The 18714-nt window shown below is 39.0% G+C and overlaps 1 protein-coding gene across 7 annotated transcripts in view; it reads left to right on the plus strand.

Moving 5' to 3' along the window:
- The window catches only part of MBNL3 (muscleblind like splicing regulator 3), a 108857-nt gene extending 90480 nt beyond the window's left edge, over positions 1-18377 (plus strand). For 3 of the 7 annotated variants that reach the window (XM_078065018.1, XM_078065017.1, XM_078065023.1), the window contains 6 exons: positions 455-691; positions 3743-3893; positions 5398-5433; positions 8094-8188; positions 9166-9239; positions 11039-11231. In XM_078065018.1, coding sequence (XP_077921144.1) covers positions 455-691; positions 3743-3893; positions 5398-5433; positions 8094-8188; positions 9166-9222 — 576 coding nt within the window. In that variant the 3' untranslated portion in view covers positions 9223-9239; positions 11039-11231. Of the gene's footprint in view, positions 1-454; positions 692-3742; positions 3894-5397; positions 5434-8093; positions 8189-9165; positions 9240-11038 lie in introns of all 7 variants that reach the window. The other 4 variants (XM_078065020.1, XM_078065019.1, XM_078065022.1 and 1 more) reach the window with 4 other exon arrangements.
- The last annotated feature ends 337 nt before the right edge of the window (positions 18378-18714 follow it).

The following is an 18714-nucleotide window of genomic DNA, read 5'->3' on the forward strand; positions in this document are numbered from 1 at the left end:
TATCGTAATAGAATCTGATTGTACACGTAGCTCAGTCGTGAGCCACGATTTTGCTGGGGAAAACTGCATGGCTGTGTGATAAAGACTCATCTTGGAGTCAAGCAAAACAACCGCCTCTTGCAAATTTGGCTAATTACACTTCAGGCTGTGAATTAACTGGAAGATTATTAAGTGGTTTTCCACAATACTTTTAAGCACTTTGATTTCAAAGTGAGGAAAACAGACAACTTTGCTTCGGAGGGAGCGGAGTATTTTTCCCTTGGACTAGAAATGTCTGTGTTTACACCTCACACTGAATATGGATTTACCTTATCCTTCAGCTTTTTAGATTTTTCCTAAATAGATGACAAAATCATGTAGACTACTGCTCTTGCATTTGCTGGCGAAATAAATAAAAGCTAATCACCTTCCAGGCATCAATGTGATGTGTGTTTTTGTTTTGTTTTAATTTAAGGTTTGCCGAGAATTCCAGCGTGGAAATTGTACCCGTGGTGTAAACGATTGTCGCTATGCTCACCCCACGGATGTTTCCATGATTGAGGCAAGTGATAATACCGTGACGATCTGCATGGATTACATCAAGGGGCGATGCACCCGGGAGAAATGCCGGTACTTTCATCCTCCTGCACACTTGCAAGCCAAACTCAGGGCAGCTCATCACCAGATGAACCATTCAGCTGCTGCCGCTATGGTAAGTAAGAAGGAACCAGGTGTTGTGGACCGTTGCGGGGTAAATGATAGTATACTCCCCAGCTTGTCGAATATCCTTGTAACCATAATCTTGGATAGTCATGAATGGATCTTACTCTGAATAGCCAGGGTTATAAGCTGGAAAAGAGAGAACCTATTTATTCTGCTTCATTCACTGAAATTTTGTCAAGATAATCGTTTCAAAGCTTTACTAACGATTTTCATTGACCGTGCTTTTTCCCCCATCTTTAGAGGAAGGCTAAATTATGTAATTTAAACAGGAAATTATTTTTGAGTGGTTTTTGATAGCCTGACTAATCCTAATAACCTACAAAGGCAGAAAGTTACCTCTCGGCCCCGTGAGCCACCTTCATGGACACTGTGCTAGTAAGGTAGGAGGTCGGGAAAATATACGCACAGCACTCCGGTGTGATGGGTTGAGAAATAGGAATTAGGGTTACTTAAGTTGGTTATAGCTATCAGTGACTTTGATAAGCGACTTGCAATTTCTTTTTTGACGTGGGCCTTTCCTCATGTCATAGGGTATAATAATCCTAATAAGGGAGCAAACCCTGAGGAAACCTCATGATCCCGAAGCCCATGACAGGAACTTACCACTTCCTAAACGAGATGCATTTATTTTCAAACATCCCTATTTGTGAAGAAGGTTTCCCTCACATTGAGTCGCAATCTACCTTGCTATCACTGGAACTTAACACTAATTTCATTACACAAAATAAGTCAGTCCCTATTCCATAGGAGTGGGGCTCTCGTGTCTTTTTTCTAAGGCAAGTACTCCAAATTTCTCCAAACTTTTCCCAGGGAGTATAGATGGAAGGACACAGCACCAATTCTCCCTTGATCTGGAAATCAGTCTGTTGATGAATTTTAAAAAGACTTCACCAAGTGGTTTTGGTCTTAAATTCTTTTGAATGAAGGGATTTTAAGCTATGGAAATAGCAAGGTCTCCAAAATGTTCAGTGCAGATTTTAAACCTCCAATTCTTTGATCACTTCTGTTGGTGGCATAGAGTTTAGGAGCAGTGTGGGTCTATAATAGAGAGGAGGAATACAGTAGGCCCCCTAAAAAGAAAGGTTCTCATATGCCTGAGATATACAAGGAATGGCTTATTTATGCCATTGAACACCTGTTCCGTGCTCAGTCATGGGGCCTTCATATGTATGTGTCCATTTCTCATGACTTGGCTGTGTTTGGTAGAAAACATATAAGTCAGCCCCAAATTTCCATGTAGAGAGTTAACTATTTGTTATCTGGTAGGCCTTCATTTGGTACTTGTGAATATCAATATAAAATTCCTTTCTGAGTAACTGATCAGAGCAGAATCTTAGCAGGAAGGTCAGATTGGCCACCAGAATTGGTTCAAGGTAAGATCAAATAAAGGAGGCTTCTTGAAGAAATGTAAGCTTTCTGGAATACTACTCAGCCATCAAAAAAAAAAATGAAATCTTGCCATTTGCAACGACGTGGATGGAACTAGAGGGTATTATGCTAAGCGAAATAAGTCAATCAGAGAAAGACAATTATCATATGATCTCACTCATATGTGGAATTTAAGAAACAAAACAGGATCATAGGGGAAGAGAGGAAAAAATAAAACAAGACGAAATCAGAGAGGGAGACAAACCATTAGAGACTGTTAACTCTAGAAAACAAACTGAGGGTTGGTGGAGGGGAGGAGCGTGGAGGGATGGGCTAACTGGGTGATGGACATTAAGGAGGGCACATGATGGACTGAGCCCTCCTTATATAAGACTGATGAATCACTGACCTCTACCTCTGAAACCAATAATACATTATATGTTAATTGAATTTAAAGTTTAAAAATAAATTTAAAAAATAAATAAAAGAAGCTAGGCATAAAAAAGAAAGAAATGTAAGCTTTCTGTATTTTTAAAGATTCAGAGTTGAAATGCTTTGTAAAAAAGTTTTTTTGTTGTTTTTTTTTACCTTCTTCATGTTCATGTGCATAGCTCACCTTGACTTCACTGAAAGCAGTTTGTATGCATTTAAAAGCAAAAGACACGAAGGGTAAATATTTAGTTCCCAAAGGAAAATAGAGATACCTTTAGACTTTGTGATCCACAGGAAAAAGGAGGTCATGGCTTGCCCCCTTTTTGGCATGTGGAATGCTAGTCACTCAACACAAGTGTTCCTGTCTCCTTAAGAGTTTGGAGCATGCCTAATTCTTGTCACTGGGACATGTTTTTTAAGTCACATGTAATTTGCTGACAAAAAAAAAAAAATTGTAAAAACTCATGTCAAACTTCTCCAGTGAATCTGATCCAGGAGCAAATTTGAGTATTATAAGCACAGTGGGATTTTGAAAGAAGTGTAGACATGAAAGAAGGATTTTAAATTCTAATGCATTTTAGAATTAAACCTGACAAGGACTTAATGAAGCCAGTGATACATCCTGAAATGCACAGCAAGCACCTGTAAATGAGAATTGCACGCGTTTTGCTGTCTATGTTATCTGGGTGAGGCGGGTGGTGGGGAAGAAAAGAATTTGCTTTTCCCTCACACGTTAGTTGGGAGAAGCACAGTTATGGATTTGGACCTGAAGTCCTTCTAGAATTTAGATTTTGTTTTATGGAGCTACAGTATCATCTGTTTTATCACCATCACCATTGATCTCCTAGATCCATGTTGAAATTTTAGCTGGCCAAAATCCCTTTCCTGCTCTATCTGTTGCTTCTACTCATCTCATTGTAATAGATTCATGGATGAACATCCCCGAGATGTTAATTTTAAATGATTATTTGCTGTTAAGCTTGAGGGAGGTCACATCTTGCTCAAGTGAGGAGGCCCCTTTTTATTGGCCTAGATGAGTGAAGTTGAAAATCAGGGTTTTTTTTTCCCTGTATGTGTATTTCCCGTTTGGGATTAAGTACTCATCTAGTCAATTGCTCAGTGGATAGGCTGCCCTGGCGAAGGGTTCCCGGGCCACACTTTATCTAACTGCTGCCTGCTTGCTTTGAGTACATTTTTTACTTTCTCTGGTGCTATTTATTAATCCCTCCCTCCCTCACAGGCCCTCCAGCCTGGTATGCTTCAGCTGATACCAAAGAGATCGGCACTTGAAAAGACCAATGGTGCCACTCCGGTCTTTAACCCCAGCGTTTTCCACTGCCAGCAGGCTCTGGCTAACCTGCAGCTCCCGCAGCCGGCATTTATCCCTCCAGGTGAGAACAGGGCTCTGGGCCGCGCGAGTCTAGCCATGTTGTGAATGGGTACAGCGCACACCAGCTGCCAAAGAGCTTTAATGGAGAACTGTGCACAGGTGTTTGGGTTGGAAAGAAAACAAGGCTGTTAGACTTGCTCTGCCAGTCTTTCAGACCAAATGTCTCTATGATTCCTTAAAAGTAATGGTTTGAAATCAAACGAGGAAAAACTGTTGACATTTTTCTTTTTAGCATTTCTTAGTTTTTGCTTCTGATGATTGTTTCACTTGATTTAGTCTCAAACTAATTCCTTGACTCTTAGGTATCCCTTGAAAAGACACTGGTCACCCTTCAAAAAAAAAAAAAAAGTTTCCCAGCTTCAGCATTGCAAAAATACATCATCTGTCTATCTTTGATATGCCAAAGATAGTTATAATAAACCTACCCTTGAACTTACGTATAGTGTGTGTGTGTATATATATATATATCTCTCACATACTTTTAGCCTTTAACTCTTATACCAGTTAATATAAAAAATAGAGCAGTTTATCATATTTTCCTGATACTATGCAGGATATTTTGTTACCTTCTACATTCAAATATATGTAATACCATAACAGTTTTATACCAAACTGAATAGAAAATTTTGTTCAAATAAATACCACATATGAGGAGAAATACTTTTCTTCCTGTGGTTCAGTACTTTAAGAATGAGCATATATTAGGAATAAATTGAAAATACTAACCACTGGGAGTACAGTAGTTTTTGTTTTTTTGTTTTTTTGGTTTTTGTTTTTTGTTTTTTACCAGAATCATAAATGCCCCAGTTTGGAAACTATTATTAAATGAAACTGCTATGCTTTAAAATTAGTTTAGAGAACCTTATTGACTATATAAACGTACTAAACACATGGTATTATATACCTACACTTGAAAACACCCATTGGTTAATTGATAAATTAATCAGCTAATTAATTTAGAAAGAAGCCATAGAAAACCAATCTTTAACCACAGTAGTTCTTTATTTAAAAAAACAGAATTTTTACAATTTTTAGACCTTTTTTGCTGGATATGGCTAATTTAAAGTCTAGATTTAGGAGCGAAATGTCAGAAGAATCCCTTTCCCCCTAATTAATAGCAAAATTAAACCCTGTTGGGCTGAGCGCCCCCTCTTGATGAAAAACCTATTTGCTCTGTGTTCATAGTCAAGTTCACCATTGTGAGGTGGATGAGGCTGTGGTAATAGGTGTCCAAAATAAAAATGCAATTTAAGCGAGGTAATTCCTTTAAAGAAAAAATTAACGTTCATTTTTATACCTAAGAATCCAAGAATTACTTTGATTACCTGGATTGGGAGCTTAAAACTAAGCTGTAATTGTGAGCATGGGAGTTTACTGGATTTGCATGTGCTCATTAATTAATATTGCAGAGAATATCTTTCTAGTTAAAAATGATTTCTCTCCGTAAAGGTTTAATAATGAAATCTCTCTCCTTTACTTTTCACGCTTTTCTGCATGGTGTACAGGGCCAATACTGTGCATGGCACCCTCTTCAAGTGTTGGTAGGTTTTGTACAAACATTCTCAACTTTTTCTAATCCGAAAATAAGTGTTTTTCTGTCATGACTGTGAAAGAGATGAGTGACTGGTGATGTGGTTCATGGGCCACCAGCTTGGGAGGAAGGGGCATTTGGAAAGCGTCAGGGCACAAAGAAGAGAGAAAGCAGGCAAGGTAAAGAAGCTTGGAAGTGGTATTGTGGCCTGCCTTTGCTCTATGGAAGGCTGAGCATATTTATGACAAAAGTTGCAAGAAGGTACTCACTGCAGTTTCACCACTGTGGCTACCAGACCTTTCCCTCTCCTACGATTATAATGCAGCTATACCGTGATTAGAATAATTTATATGTACAGATATCCTAGAAAACGAGTTGCATCGCTAAGCGTAAGCAGGTTAGGGTACTTCATCCCCAGTAGGAAGAAAATAAGAGAATTCTGCACTTTTGTATTTTAAAACTGATATTTATAGCACTCTTTGGACATTTTCTGAAGAGTGAAGATTTAATAGGGTGCTGTCTGTTTCACATCTCTGTCATTGTGGAATGACAACAGTGCTACGCTCTTGAGTCCTAGGTGATCGCCACTGGGGCCAAATACTGACCCTGCCATTTCTCTCCTTTCATCCTAAAAATTGCAGCTGAACTATTTTGAAACATTTCCTTAGCCAGCCAGAATGGGCAGTTTTCTTCTTAGCTTTACACCTGTTGCTTTCTAATGTGTAATTCGTAAAGTATAACAAAACAGTTCTTGCCCCCCTTCCCCCACCACAGTTATCCACAAGATCTAAATCATTCTATGTTGACAAGGAATGAGTTAGGCAAAGCTAGAGCCTTCTGTAGTGTTCTGGGATGAATTCTGTAGTGTCCTGGGAGGAAATGCCAGGAGCATGGGAACCAGGCACAACAGAATCCTTTCAGAATGACTCTTTGGGGATATGTGATTCTTAACAATCACTTACCCGCAGATCCTTTAATCAGTCACCAATACAATCTGGTAGCCATCTCAAGACCATTTTTACATCACTAACATTGAAGAAGACAAGAAAGTGACTTGTTTTCATTGTAGGAGTTCTCAGTTCCTCCAGTCCATGGGCACAGACCAGGGGAAAATAGCTCCATTTGATACAGGGAGGAATTGTCCCACCGCACACCCCCCACCCCACCATGTCCTATCAATCCAGTGCTTTTCATCCTTTTTGAGAGTTTGCCATAGCCTGACCTCCATCCTATTGGTTGACCAGAGTAGATGCAGAACCCAAAAGGGACAAACAGGTTTACTGAAATAAAACAAAAGGTCAAAATGACACACAGTAGTAGCACTCACGAACATAGCAGGGGGTGACCCCTGGCCTCGGAGGTGGGGCCTCCGTTATGGAGGGATCGGCTGTCCCCTGTAGGAAGTAAAACATGTCCACTGATACTAACAGGAGCATCACACATGTATGATTAGAACAGACTTCTGCAAGTTGGTGAAATGTGTAGGAATGCAAACTGCATGCTTCAGTGGCACTGTGCTCCGAAAGGGCAAGCAAGAGTGTTCTTAGAATCAACAAGTGATCCACTAAGGGATGTCTATAGGTAACGGGTTACTGGAGATACGCTTAAGGGGTAACTACAGGATTTCTGTTAATCACCACTTGGGGTACATTTGTGGTTTCTGTGACATTGTGTATACTGATTTTCCTCTCTCCAGGCCATTTACTTTCTCTGTAGACTTTCAGAAAATCTGAACTCAATGGATGTAGACATAAATTATTATATATGCATGCTTGCCATTCACGCTGTACCATTCACACATTAATTCCTTAGTTTGCTTTCCAAAATGAGCTAGAAATGAGAAAGGCATCCCAAAAGCTTTTAAAATGAGACAGAAACTAGACAAGGCAAAAAGAGAACATCCTGAAAGAGACGTGACAGCTGCTAACCCTACAGTCGTCGCTTTAATAATTGCGATGAAGACAAGATTTTGTCGGGTGTTTACTAGGAAGCCCCCCATGTGTTTGTTTGACAGACAGCGTAGATTTCCAAGGGATTTGCCAGAGGTGTACTTAAAAACCTGCATGCACAATCCACTGTATTCTTCATATCTTCTCCCCCACCACGTACCCACCAATCGAACTGCCTTTTTTTTTTTTTTTTCCCACATGTAGATCAGATAAGTATACCTGTAACTGTCTCTATGCACGTGCCAAGCTAGTGATGATACTCAGGTCTCTCAGTTAGCGAACCCAAGCACCAATTCACACTTCCCCACTCACATTTCAACTGTGCATCCCCCAGTCACCTGCTCGACGAGGCATTCCAATAGGTAGCCTTGGTAAAATCAGCTTTTGTTCTATGCGCTCATCGTAGCCCCTTCCGAAAATTCGGCCTTTAAGTCAACTATGTAATGGGATTCTGCTAAACAACTAGCTGTTGAGAGTGATGCCGTTTTCCTTAATGGTAACTATAATGGGCTTTCCCCTTTTCTCTTTTTAAATTTTTTCCCCCTTCCACGCTGTGTTGCTTTGCGCTGTGATTGCATGTTGCACCCCGGTGTGTCCATTACGATGATGTCCCATGGCTTCTTGCTGTGCTACCTACCACGCCCCGTCCCATCGTTTTCTGTCATGGTTGCGTAAATGCTCCACCCTCCCGTGTGTTGCTTCCGTGGTTGCCTACTGAAAGTGCCCATGATGCACGGCGCAGCTCCCACCACTGTGTCTGCAGCACCAACACCTGCCACCAGCGTCCCCTTCGCTGCAACAGCTACAGGCAATCAGGTTTGGCCGTTTATTTTACCTGTTCAGACGTAGAGAACTACCGTGTGTTGCTAAGGCACAGTATATGCCTTTGGGATTGGCGAGAGACACTGAGCCGTACTCCTGGGTGTTTCTTAAGCAGTCGTCACACTTAGAATTTTTGTTCTTGTGTATCTTCTGGACGGGTGTATCTGCCACCCATCCTGAGGTGAATCAGCAGTTTTCTCAGTTTCAGTCAGTTCCCGGAGGTCACTCTTCCTATGCTGTCTTCACAATTGCTGCTGTCACACCAATCCTCAAACACGTATACTAAGTACTCCTTAAATACTTCCTCATTGGTCAAGAGAAGAATCTATTTTATTTTACTACCAGTGTTTCAGTTATTGCGTTTGAACTTGCCCTTGGTACTCTCGTCACCTTTTACCTTCAGATCTGCTGGAAAGAAAGCCAAACAGCACACTTCTTTCCAGGGTACAGATATCCTTATCATTAGCCCGTGATGACATCAGCGCTGTCACACTGACACTCCGACACTCGGTGACATTCAGTGATGATGTTAGAGATCTCACACGGACCTTAGATGTGCCTGTGTTGTTGTGATTTTCATTTGCTTTAGGTATTTGCAGGTGGAGTCCAAGACAGATTTTAAATTGGGGGAGAGTCTCGAAATTGTCATGAGATACATAGAACAATCATCGTGTAACGTGAGGGCTGTTTTGCCTTACTGAGGTAGTAACCATGCTTCAAGCCTGCACGTTCCACAGCTGCTTCAATTACAAGTGATAACCACACAGCACGTAGAGCATTAATCCACTGGGGGAATAAGCCACATTCTAATCTGTGCTTTGCAAAATTAACCATTAGTGGATATGGTTAATATGTGTCAATTTTTCTGTGAAATTGATTTGCTTTTTAATTGCCATGTCCAAACAGTGAACAAAATAAATGGGATTCTCTCAAGAAACTATTTTAATCTAAAATCTTTTTTACTACTATAGATACCCCCATTATCAGTAGATGAACTGAATAGCAGCATGTTTGTTTCACAGATGTAGAAGTTACCAGTAGAACAGTAAGTTTCTTTAAGTATTAATATGAATAATATTTATAGATGATATCTTTTATATTTACACAATTGCATTTGCTAAAGGCTTTGGTAAATATTTTCATTACTAGGCATTGCTTATAACGTAGAGCTTGAGTTAAGCATTCCAAATTTTCCAAATTGAAATGTGGAGAGCAAATATGCAATTTTTTCTATGAAAAAATGACAGCCAGTACTGTGTTTTCCCAATGAGCTTACAAATTCTGAAATGTTTTCCTGTTAGGAGTGTGAGTTGTCAGCCCAAGGCACAGATCACTTTTGAATATTAATTCTTTAACACTTTTCTAGCTTTGTTTTTTTGTTGTTGTTGAAGTAAAGCAAAGTAATTTTGTCACAGTCTGACTACAATGAATATCTTAAAGGCAGTCAGCAATATACTTCTCCCATGATGTCGTAAAAGATCGTGCTTTTTACACTCTGCCATTTTGTGTTGCTTTCCATGTAAATGTATCAGAATTGCTCCAGCTGTTTTGAATTTTGAGTGATATAATTTAGTAATGTAATCATTATTTTCATTCAAATCGTGGCTTTTTTAAAAAAAAAATTGTTGTTGTTGGATTCCCATTACCCCACCCCACACCCCTTTGATCTCCCGTTTGCCCCATCCAGAGCCAGGCATAGCACACACTTAATTTGAGGAGTCCTTCACTTGGAAAATGTGACTTTTCAAGCCACTTAAGATTCCAGGGTATCTTAATTAATTACTGGTAGGGACTTATTAAACAAGTGTACGAATTCTGAATTGCATATATTAGTCATTGAAAGTTTGAGGTTCTCATGACTGGAGTGTTTCATTTAATTGACGGAGGTGATGGTTCTGTTCTCTTGGTGAACTAGTTCCCCAGAACCTGGCCCAGAACACGAACTCTGTCCTGGACCGAGCCTATGGCTTGACTGCACATTAGACCATTAGACAAACAAGTCCCTTCGATCATAAGGAATGTTTTACAAAGACACCTTTGAGTAAGTGGAATAACGGAAGTAGCTGTAAATTGTAATTGTTTTCAGGCGAATCATTTGGGATGGTGGCAACTTGGGATTAGCATCAAACATGAGAATATAGGTTTTGCAAACACCTGCCTGATTCTCCTGGGCTGCTTTACAATAAAGTAAACAAAAGTTGTCAAATATAATGACGAGCTTTCCAACAGCACATGTTTGAGAATCGTGATTCCTTTTTGCTAGACTCCATTAGAAAATTTAGACGTATTTGGCACACCATAATCACTTCAGTGTGTGACAGATGTCGAAAATTTCTCCAAAGTTCAAAAGCGTAATTTTGTAAAATGCTATATACCTAGATTTCACACCTTGGCTATTTCTGCATGGCTCCAAACAATTCAAATAAAAAAAGTTTAAAGTATGTTTCATATTTGCATATTTCAAAATGGTGGGTATCGAACATGTTTTCCCAATATATGTTTGAAAGGAGTTGAAGGAAGTGGAGAGATGGGTGGCTGTTCGTCCACACGTTCAGGCATTGTGTGGATGAAACCTTAAATGACTGAGCGCATCTCTGTCACCTTAGGGCAGTTCTGTGCACTAGCACTCAGTGAGGCCATGAACTGTCATGCCGTATGACTCTCTGTGACCCTTTCCAACAGCCCCATTTTCACAGGTGTAGGATATGAAACTCAGAGTGGGGAATATATTGGCAATTCGCATACAGAACTGGCGCAAGAACCAAGTATCCCGACTCCTGCTTCAATAACCCCTTAATATTTCTCACTCTTTCTCTCTCTCTCTTTTTTTTTTTTCCATTTCAGTTGAAATTCTGAACAACAGAGTTACGGAGTATCAAGATCTCTCCGTGAGAACCTCCATATGGCCTTTCCATATATATTCTCATAGGTCCTCTTCTACCAATGCTACAATAAGTGTGATGCGGTCAATATATTAAACCAAACGCATATACCAACCAACAGATTCAAACAAAACCAATAAAGCATTAAACAGTCAGTGGAGATGTTAAAACAAAACACACATAGAAAATGAATAACTAACATTTATCTTATTTGAATTAGTAGGTAGAACACGACCATAAAGTTTTGTAGTTTGTTACATTATTCTTTGTGATTTTCCAATAACCATTATGCTGAGTGAATCTCCACAGTGGACTGTTGGCTTACTGTGCATTCTTGGTGGGTAAATGTTTGTCTATTTTAAAGTGTTACCTTACTGTTTTGTTTACACAATAGTCTATTGGGTTGATTTAGAATGTAACAAATGTATCCAGTACCATTTTCCTCACTATTGTATTGTGGTGTGGTGTGTTGTGTTAGATTTTGACATACTATAGTGTTTTCCTCTAGATGTGTGGTGTTTGATTTCAACTAGAATATTACTAATGGGAAACAGAAATATCTGTGTTTGAAAAACATAACAGATTAATGTTAACATGCTTTCTCTCTCTTTAGAACATTTCTGTAGGTTTCTTGGGGCAGACATTCATTATAAACATGCATGTGTATAATTTGTACCTGTGGATCTGACTTTGCATAATACAATCACATGACTAGGTTTTTTTGAGGGGAGAGAGAAATAATTACCTGCAAAAAACAGGAAACTTCTGAAAATATGAACCCCTAATCTCACTGCTCAAAAAGCTTGCAAAATTACAATTTACCTTTAAAGGTAAATTTCTCAGCATTTATGTGAAGTGCCCATTACATTTCTTGTGGTTCAAGGATCCTATCTCCTAGGCGGAGCATCTAAAGCTGAGCCATTTGTCAACTTCAGCTGAAGATTGGTACTTGGAGGCTTAAAGGTATGCTAATTGTAGGTTATAAATTAAACAGGGAGGTGAGGGCGTGGAGATAGTTTTTCCGTTTTAGAGGAAAGTGTGTGAAAACCTTTTACACAAGTGCCATTCTCTGGATGAAAATGGCACCTGCTCTTTAAACCACTCTTTGAATAATAAGAGGCAATCTTGCAAAAGTCAGGGTGAAAGAAAAGTGGTTCTGAGTGAGGCCTTTCCTCCCCAAATGGATAGCCTTCTCCATTGATCACAGCTGGAGCATGAGTATAGGTTTGGAGAAACCGTGGGGGGTGAGGAGGAGGGTAGGAAGACATTTCAAGTGAGTCTTCGATTTACTTAAAACTGCTAGGAAGGCTGTCCACAGTTGTCTTTAGCCTCAGTTCACCCGAGTTTCCAGTTCCGTTGAACGCTTCAGTGAAGGAGCCAGCATCAGCGTCAGGTGGCCTTTCCCAGACTTTATTAACAGCGGAGTCATATCATAACCAAGCCTTTTTTGTTTCCTCGTTTACATTTGTTTGTTTTTATATGTATTTGAACACTATAATAGGTTCTCAGCACCCTTTAGATGAGGCAGACCAGCTCCGCTCCATGGAGCTGAGCTGAATTCACGTTACTAATCCTCGTGAAATAATTGTATAACCAAGTAAAACAGTAGTTCGTATGGTAGGTGACATACCTCCTCCACTGTACTCAGTTACTAAAGTTACTATTGCTATACAGTGCTGGAACCATAAGACACTTCACATCAACCTAGGTTTAATATTTTCTACTAAATATATATTCTTTCACTAGAAAGCATACAATCAGCAAACTTAATGTTATAGCAGGTTTGTTCTCCTTCAGGAAAATGACAAGCAAAGAGAAAATTGGGATTTAGGATACCTTAAGCTGGTTAGCAGCATTTGAATCATAGATCAATGGAGTTGGCACAACTTTCTCACAAGGGATGAAACTGGGGCCCGGGGCACGTGACCTGCCCATGGCTACCTACCTAATCGGTGGCAGTCAGACCCAGAAAAATCTCGCGACGTTCGGTTGTTCCTCTGTTTCTCACCGTTTGTGCTTCAGCCCATTCGCGACTCCCTCCCAAAGCAGATCCATTCCGCTCAGAATACAAAAGGGCAAAATTAGCTGTGCGGGAGTTGATATCCTATTGTTCTTAATGATCAATCCCAAATCACGATCATCAGTAATTTCTAAAGGGTCTTGCTTGCATCAAGACCCTGTCATCTATTAACAGTATTGCCTGGAGTTAGAGAACAAGACGCGGCCAGACTTTTGCCTGTTGACTCCATGAGCCACTTAATTTCTGTTTCCCAAAATCTTAACGTTGTTAGAGAAGAAAGTAGAGTACACCTTTGTGAAATAACTTGTGTGTAGAACCCGTGCTGGCAGAGCTAATCACACAAACCCAGGAAGGATGCACCTGAGCTAGTCTGGGGTCTTCCTTAAAGGGGCTAGAGATGTCTTCAGTGCGAAATGAACTCTTTTCTGTAGTTTGACATTTTGATACAACGTATACTGTCTCATTTAACCTTTTAAACTTCTGACGAAGATGTACATAGACAAGCAGCCTAGTGTACAGTGGTTTTTATGATGCTGAGAGCACTGGAAAACATCCATGATGACTTATTTTTCAGTAGGAGGTTCAGTGAAGGATATTCAGGGTAGTTGCAGTGTGAGTGCCACAATATTTGATATGGCTGGCATTTTAAAAGTTACTTTGTAAGTGAATTTAGAAGAAAGATGATTCAAAGCACTCAAGTTTTGATCAGATGCAAAAGAACGTTGACAAAAATGCAATTGTAAGATAGCACTCTTTAAACTAGTTGTGCAATGACTTATGCTGATTCTCTTTATTCAAGAAAAGAAACGAAGAAAAGAGAGTCATTAGACTATAAATTTCCAGTTAAAAAGCCAAGTCACAAAACTAATCAGTGACTCTAAACAATAATTTACTGGATGACTTGTATATATAAAATTCTAACCACTTGTGATTCTTAGTTGACTTTTTATAAGCTTTGTATTTTACAAGGGCTTCTATTCTTATTTATCCAAAATTATTGTTTTTGTCCATTTCTCTCAGCCTTTTGCAAAAATAGGCAAGAGTACTGAAACTTGGATAAAACAGGTCAGGTATACAGAGAAAATAATCTAAAAGTTATCTGTTAAGAGGGTTTTAGTAGTATCAAAAAAAATTTTTTTTAAGGCACTATGTGAACAGAAGTATATTTTAAAGAGGGATTAAGATGAAATTAAAACCAAATGGATTCATAAAATTGCTATTTAAATACAGTATTTACTTTTGCAATTGGAGCATGATTCTCTAACCAGCTGTTGCACTTCATCTCACTTGTCTAGACTAGAGTCTAATTTGTAGCTCATTGTGATGTGAAAAGTCATCTTCTCCCTCCTCCATCAACCTTTGCCATCTGTTTTTGAACATGCGAAAGCACTTTGATCTTGCCGTTAAGTGTTGTCCTGCACCGCGGGGCTGTGTTCACTAAGGTTCCGATTTATTTTAGTCTGTAGGGTAGGCTGTAATGCACAGAATGATTAGAAACTGGAATCCTCTTTCTTTTTGTCTCTTCTCCATTTCTACACACACTGAAATAGAAGTAGGGAAATAGGCCCTCCCAGTTGTGTTGAATAGATGTAGGAAGATAGTGGCCTCATTGTTAATTTTACCAGTGCCCGTCGAAGGCACCAGAATGAATAGTATCTAAAAGAGTATCACAACTTTTTTTGCAAACTTAGTTGGTAGCGTCATCAAACTGTAGATAATAATTGCAGACATAGTTTCTGAGCACCAAGTCCCTCATTGGTGCCAGGTTTTCATTTTTCTTTTTAGTTTTTTAAGGTTTTTATTATACTACATTTTTATATCTCTAAGTCACTAACGAATTTAACTTTACAGGAGAGTTAGAGAAAAGTTTAAGATTTTACTACATGTACTCAACCCACCTAGATAGGTTCTAAACTGACACCGAAGCATGACAAGATATAGATTATAGTCCATAAATATTCTTTACAGTTCACAGTTTAAGAACAAACTTAACTTTATATACAAATAATAATTTTTAACTAATTATATTTAGTTGTTGCTTTAGCAACAAAACTACAACATGGCTACCTTTAGACACGTGTTTTCTTTTGTGTGATAATTTTACTCGTTAACTATACATGGTTTTTGACGGTATGAGCATGTAGAAGGTACAGCTCAAAACTCCGAGAGCAGATCTGGCTGAATTGTTCTTTAATCCCAGATTGCCACGCGAAAGCTGAATTTGTGTCCTTATATGACTTTTTGATCAAAAAGTTTACAACACATGGATTCTAGAGTCAGGCTTTTTAGCTTGTAGAATTTGTTGTGTGGATAGGGTTATTCCACAGTATTTCGACTTCAAAACACGATCGTTGCATTTCTCATCTATTATCTGACCTTTTTTTCATAACATTACTTATTCCAAATTACTCTATGCAGGAGGCATAGCTGTCAGTACAGAAATTCTCTTTTCTGGATTTATATACCCAGCCCAACACATCCAGATGAGGATTAAAGAATGATGGACCCGTATTTTGGAATGAATTCGTATTTGTAAAACCATGCATAAAGATACTGTGGAATGACCCCTTAACAGTGTTTGAGAGACATATGCTGCAGTTAACTGATGGTCTCAGTTAGGGTGCGACTGTGTGAGACACACCTTTTTTGCACTTATGTACATAGTCCATGAACGCTATGCTTGGAACTTTTGTTTTTTAAATATAAGAAATCTGTGATAATAGCGAAAAAGTTAGTAAGATAGAGTTATTTCTAAGGCCTTGAGAAGGAGGGGGGTTTTGCTAGAAGACTTAACTAAAGCATGATGTTGCTTTGCTGTTGGGGAAGCTTTCTGGTTTGCTACAGTTCACCAAAAGAAAAGACTGGTAACAGGTAACAGGTCACCTTCAGCTAACAGCACTGACCAAGAGTGAGAAAGTCCTTTCATCTTTTACAGTAGCAAGGATTATTGGCTTTTTAGATTAATCTCCATTGTAAACACACACACACACACACACACACACACACACTAGACAGGTTTCTGGCAAAGGTTTTTCTTTTTCAATGGTTGCAAGCAGTGAAGTACCCTGTAGGTTGCAAGATGGGTAGATCCATTTTGATCAACTTAGATTTCATCTTTCCCAGAAAATTACTGATGGAGAGGTATCCGTTCCATCAATTAATATCCACTTAAGTGACAAAGTGTTAACGTTCACCACTACTTCTCCTTTAAAATTCAGATCCCAAAACCCAACTGGCAACCATTGAAAGACTTCATTTTATAGCTAAGTACGGCCAGTACAGGCATTTCGTTCCCTCCAACGAAAGAAAAAAAAAAAAATGCCCCTGGCACAACTTTATAAATGGCTTTAAACTTACCTTATACCTGTTCAGTGGAAGCTGTTCTCTGACTTGCCTTTACCAGATTAGGAAGTGCTTCACGGTGCCATACAGCCTCCCACTGGTTTAACTAAACAGAAGAGAACCAGCCCAAATCTCACATAGGTAGGAGCTGCAATCAGACCATCTCGGTCCATTTTAGCTCCCCAGTCCCCTACCTCCCATTCCCCCATCTAACTTTTTGTTGCCTCAAGGCAATGGGGTTAGACAGGTGTGAGGATAGATCACCATGGGTATTTTGGGTCCTTCACATCCTGGGGTGTGTCGCCCCTGCCTTGGAGAAGGAACCCATCCTGGGATCGGGGGGCTGGTATTAGTATCGCTACCCATCTTGCTGGTTCTCCCTTACAGAGAGAGGAAAACAAGCCAAAGCCAGAAAGCAATCCAAGCCTTACAGTTGTCCAATAGCTCAGGGCCAGCTGGTTAGAAATTTCTCTCTTTCCCCCCGCCCCACCCCTTCAGCCCTTAATCACTTAGAGTCAGCTCTACAACTGACAGCCTGACCATCTGACCAGCGTTTCCACTGGTACGAAATGTAAGCATTCATGCATTCTCTAGTTAGGGACTCCAACTTCCACCTCATCGCCAACCTGTTTTCCCAACTTACCCTGCGTTCTTGTGTTGACATTTCCCAGTGAAGCTATAAGCAACAAGAATATATTTTCATAAGGTCAAGAGAAATATACAATTTTAAGTGAAGAAGAATCATCTATAAAATAGTAAGAAGGAACCTAGAAGCATCACAAAAGATAATCAATTAATTGATGGCATGTTGCCCATGCTGACCGCCATTGGGTCACACTCTTTGGAGCTGAAACACAGCGGCTGTGTTTCAGTGAGTCAGATTAGAGAAGGAAGCATAACAAAATGTGAATGACTTGAGGCCCAAAAGGGACCTCTGCCATGAAACCCAGGAAAGGGCTTAGTTTGTCTAGTTCATACAGTTTCTAGCCCCTCCACTTGGCCTCGCCTGGGAAAGAACCACCCATTAATACTCCAAAGCAGGATGATTCCAGAGAAATTTTATCTTTAAATAGAACCCATCCTCAGTAGACCAAAAAGGGAAAAAAAATCTATCACTCTAAGTCCCAACTATTTGAAGGTATTGCAAAAATTCTCACTAGTCACCTTCTACATCATATGAATTTTTTTAAAAAAGTACCTCTGTAACAAGACCTAAATAAAAGTAACCCCACTTTAGGCCATGCTCTTTTCTCCCAAAACACACAACCTAAAGATTTATCTGTCATAGAAGTGCATGGTTGCAAAGCTTTATTCCTGTATGCAGATGCTATCTGTTCATGACAGAAGCCAAATGACTCTGTGTCTAGCAGTTGAGAGAATGATGCAACCGCCCTATTGCTGGGCTCTGGGGTTGCCCTTTTCGAAATAACTTTCCTTTTATTATTGTTGTTGCTGCTTTAGTTGTTAGCAAATGAACCATTTGTTATCATACCCCCAAATTACAATCGTTTAAATTTTAAGAAAAGATGTTCCTAAATGCACTCTTTTTTTTTTTTTTTAAGGGCTAACTGTGCGTTTATGTAACAACAATCCAGTATAATGTAGAAAATGAAGCACAAATTTGGGACAAAAGAATGTCAATTTAAAAATACCTGTAGATAAGAAAATTATTAGCCATGTGCAACAGTTATAGATTTAAATAATGACCATGATATTTCACAGATGAAAACTCATATTTTGCCTCCAAAATGCCATAGTTCATTCCCTCAACTGCTATCAATAGGGTAGATGCTTTGATTTTTTTTTTCCATTTTTCCCCCCAAGTTATAGTGCTGTACTGCTTGTTTGTGTTTAGAAGTGTGCATTATGTAAGTCATTTTAGTATGCTACTTCTGTGTTGTTTATTTTTTGGTTCTTTTAATAAAATGCATAAATTTCATGGTTCTGTCTTTTTTTATGAATCCATATTCACACATTAGGAGTTTACTTAAAAGCTATTCCTGTTCTAGTATATTAATCCTAATATTTAGTAATTCTAATATAAAATTTAAATTTATGATTTGGTCCCAAGTTCTATTTCATATATAGAAGAAATTTATTTCCAAATATACCTGCAGTATTATGAATTATATAGATAATACACTCATTGTATTAGATGTATTATTTCTCTGATATTGAAGTTACTAACACAAGAAAGGCACATTTGTATTTTAGTAAAAAAAAAAAACTAAACATTTTGAGATAATGCTTACTGGCTTCTATCATGCTTCAGAAAT

Source organism: Halichoerus grypus, chromosome X (assembly GCF_964656455.1).
Source record: "Halichoerus grypus chromosome X, mHalGry1.hap1.1, whole genome shotgun sequence".
Lineage (NCBI taxonomy): Eukaryota > Metazoa > Chordata > Mammalia > Carnivora > Phocidae > Halichoerus > Halichoerus grypus.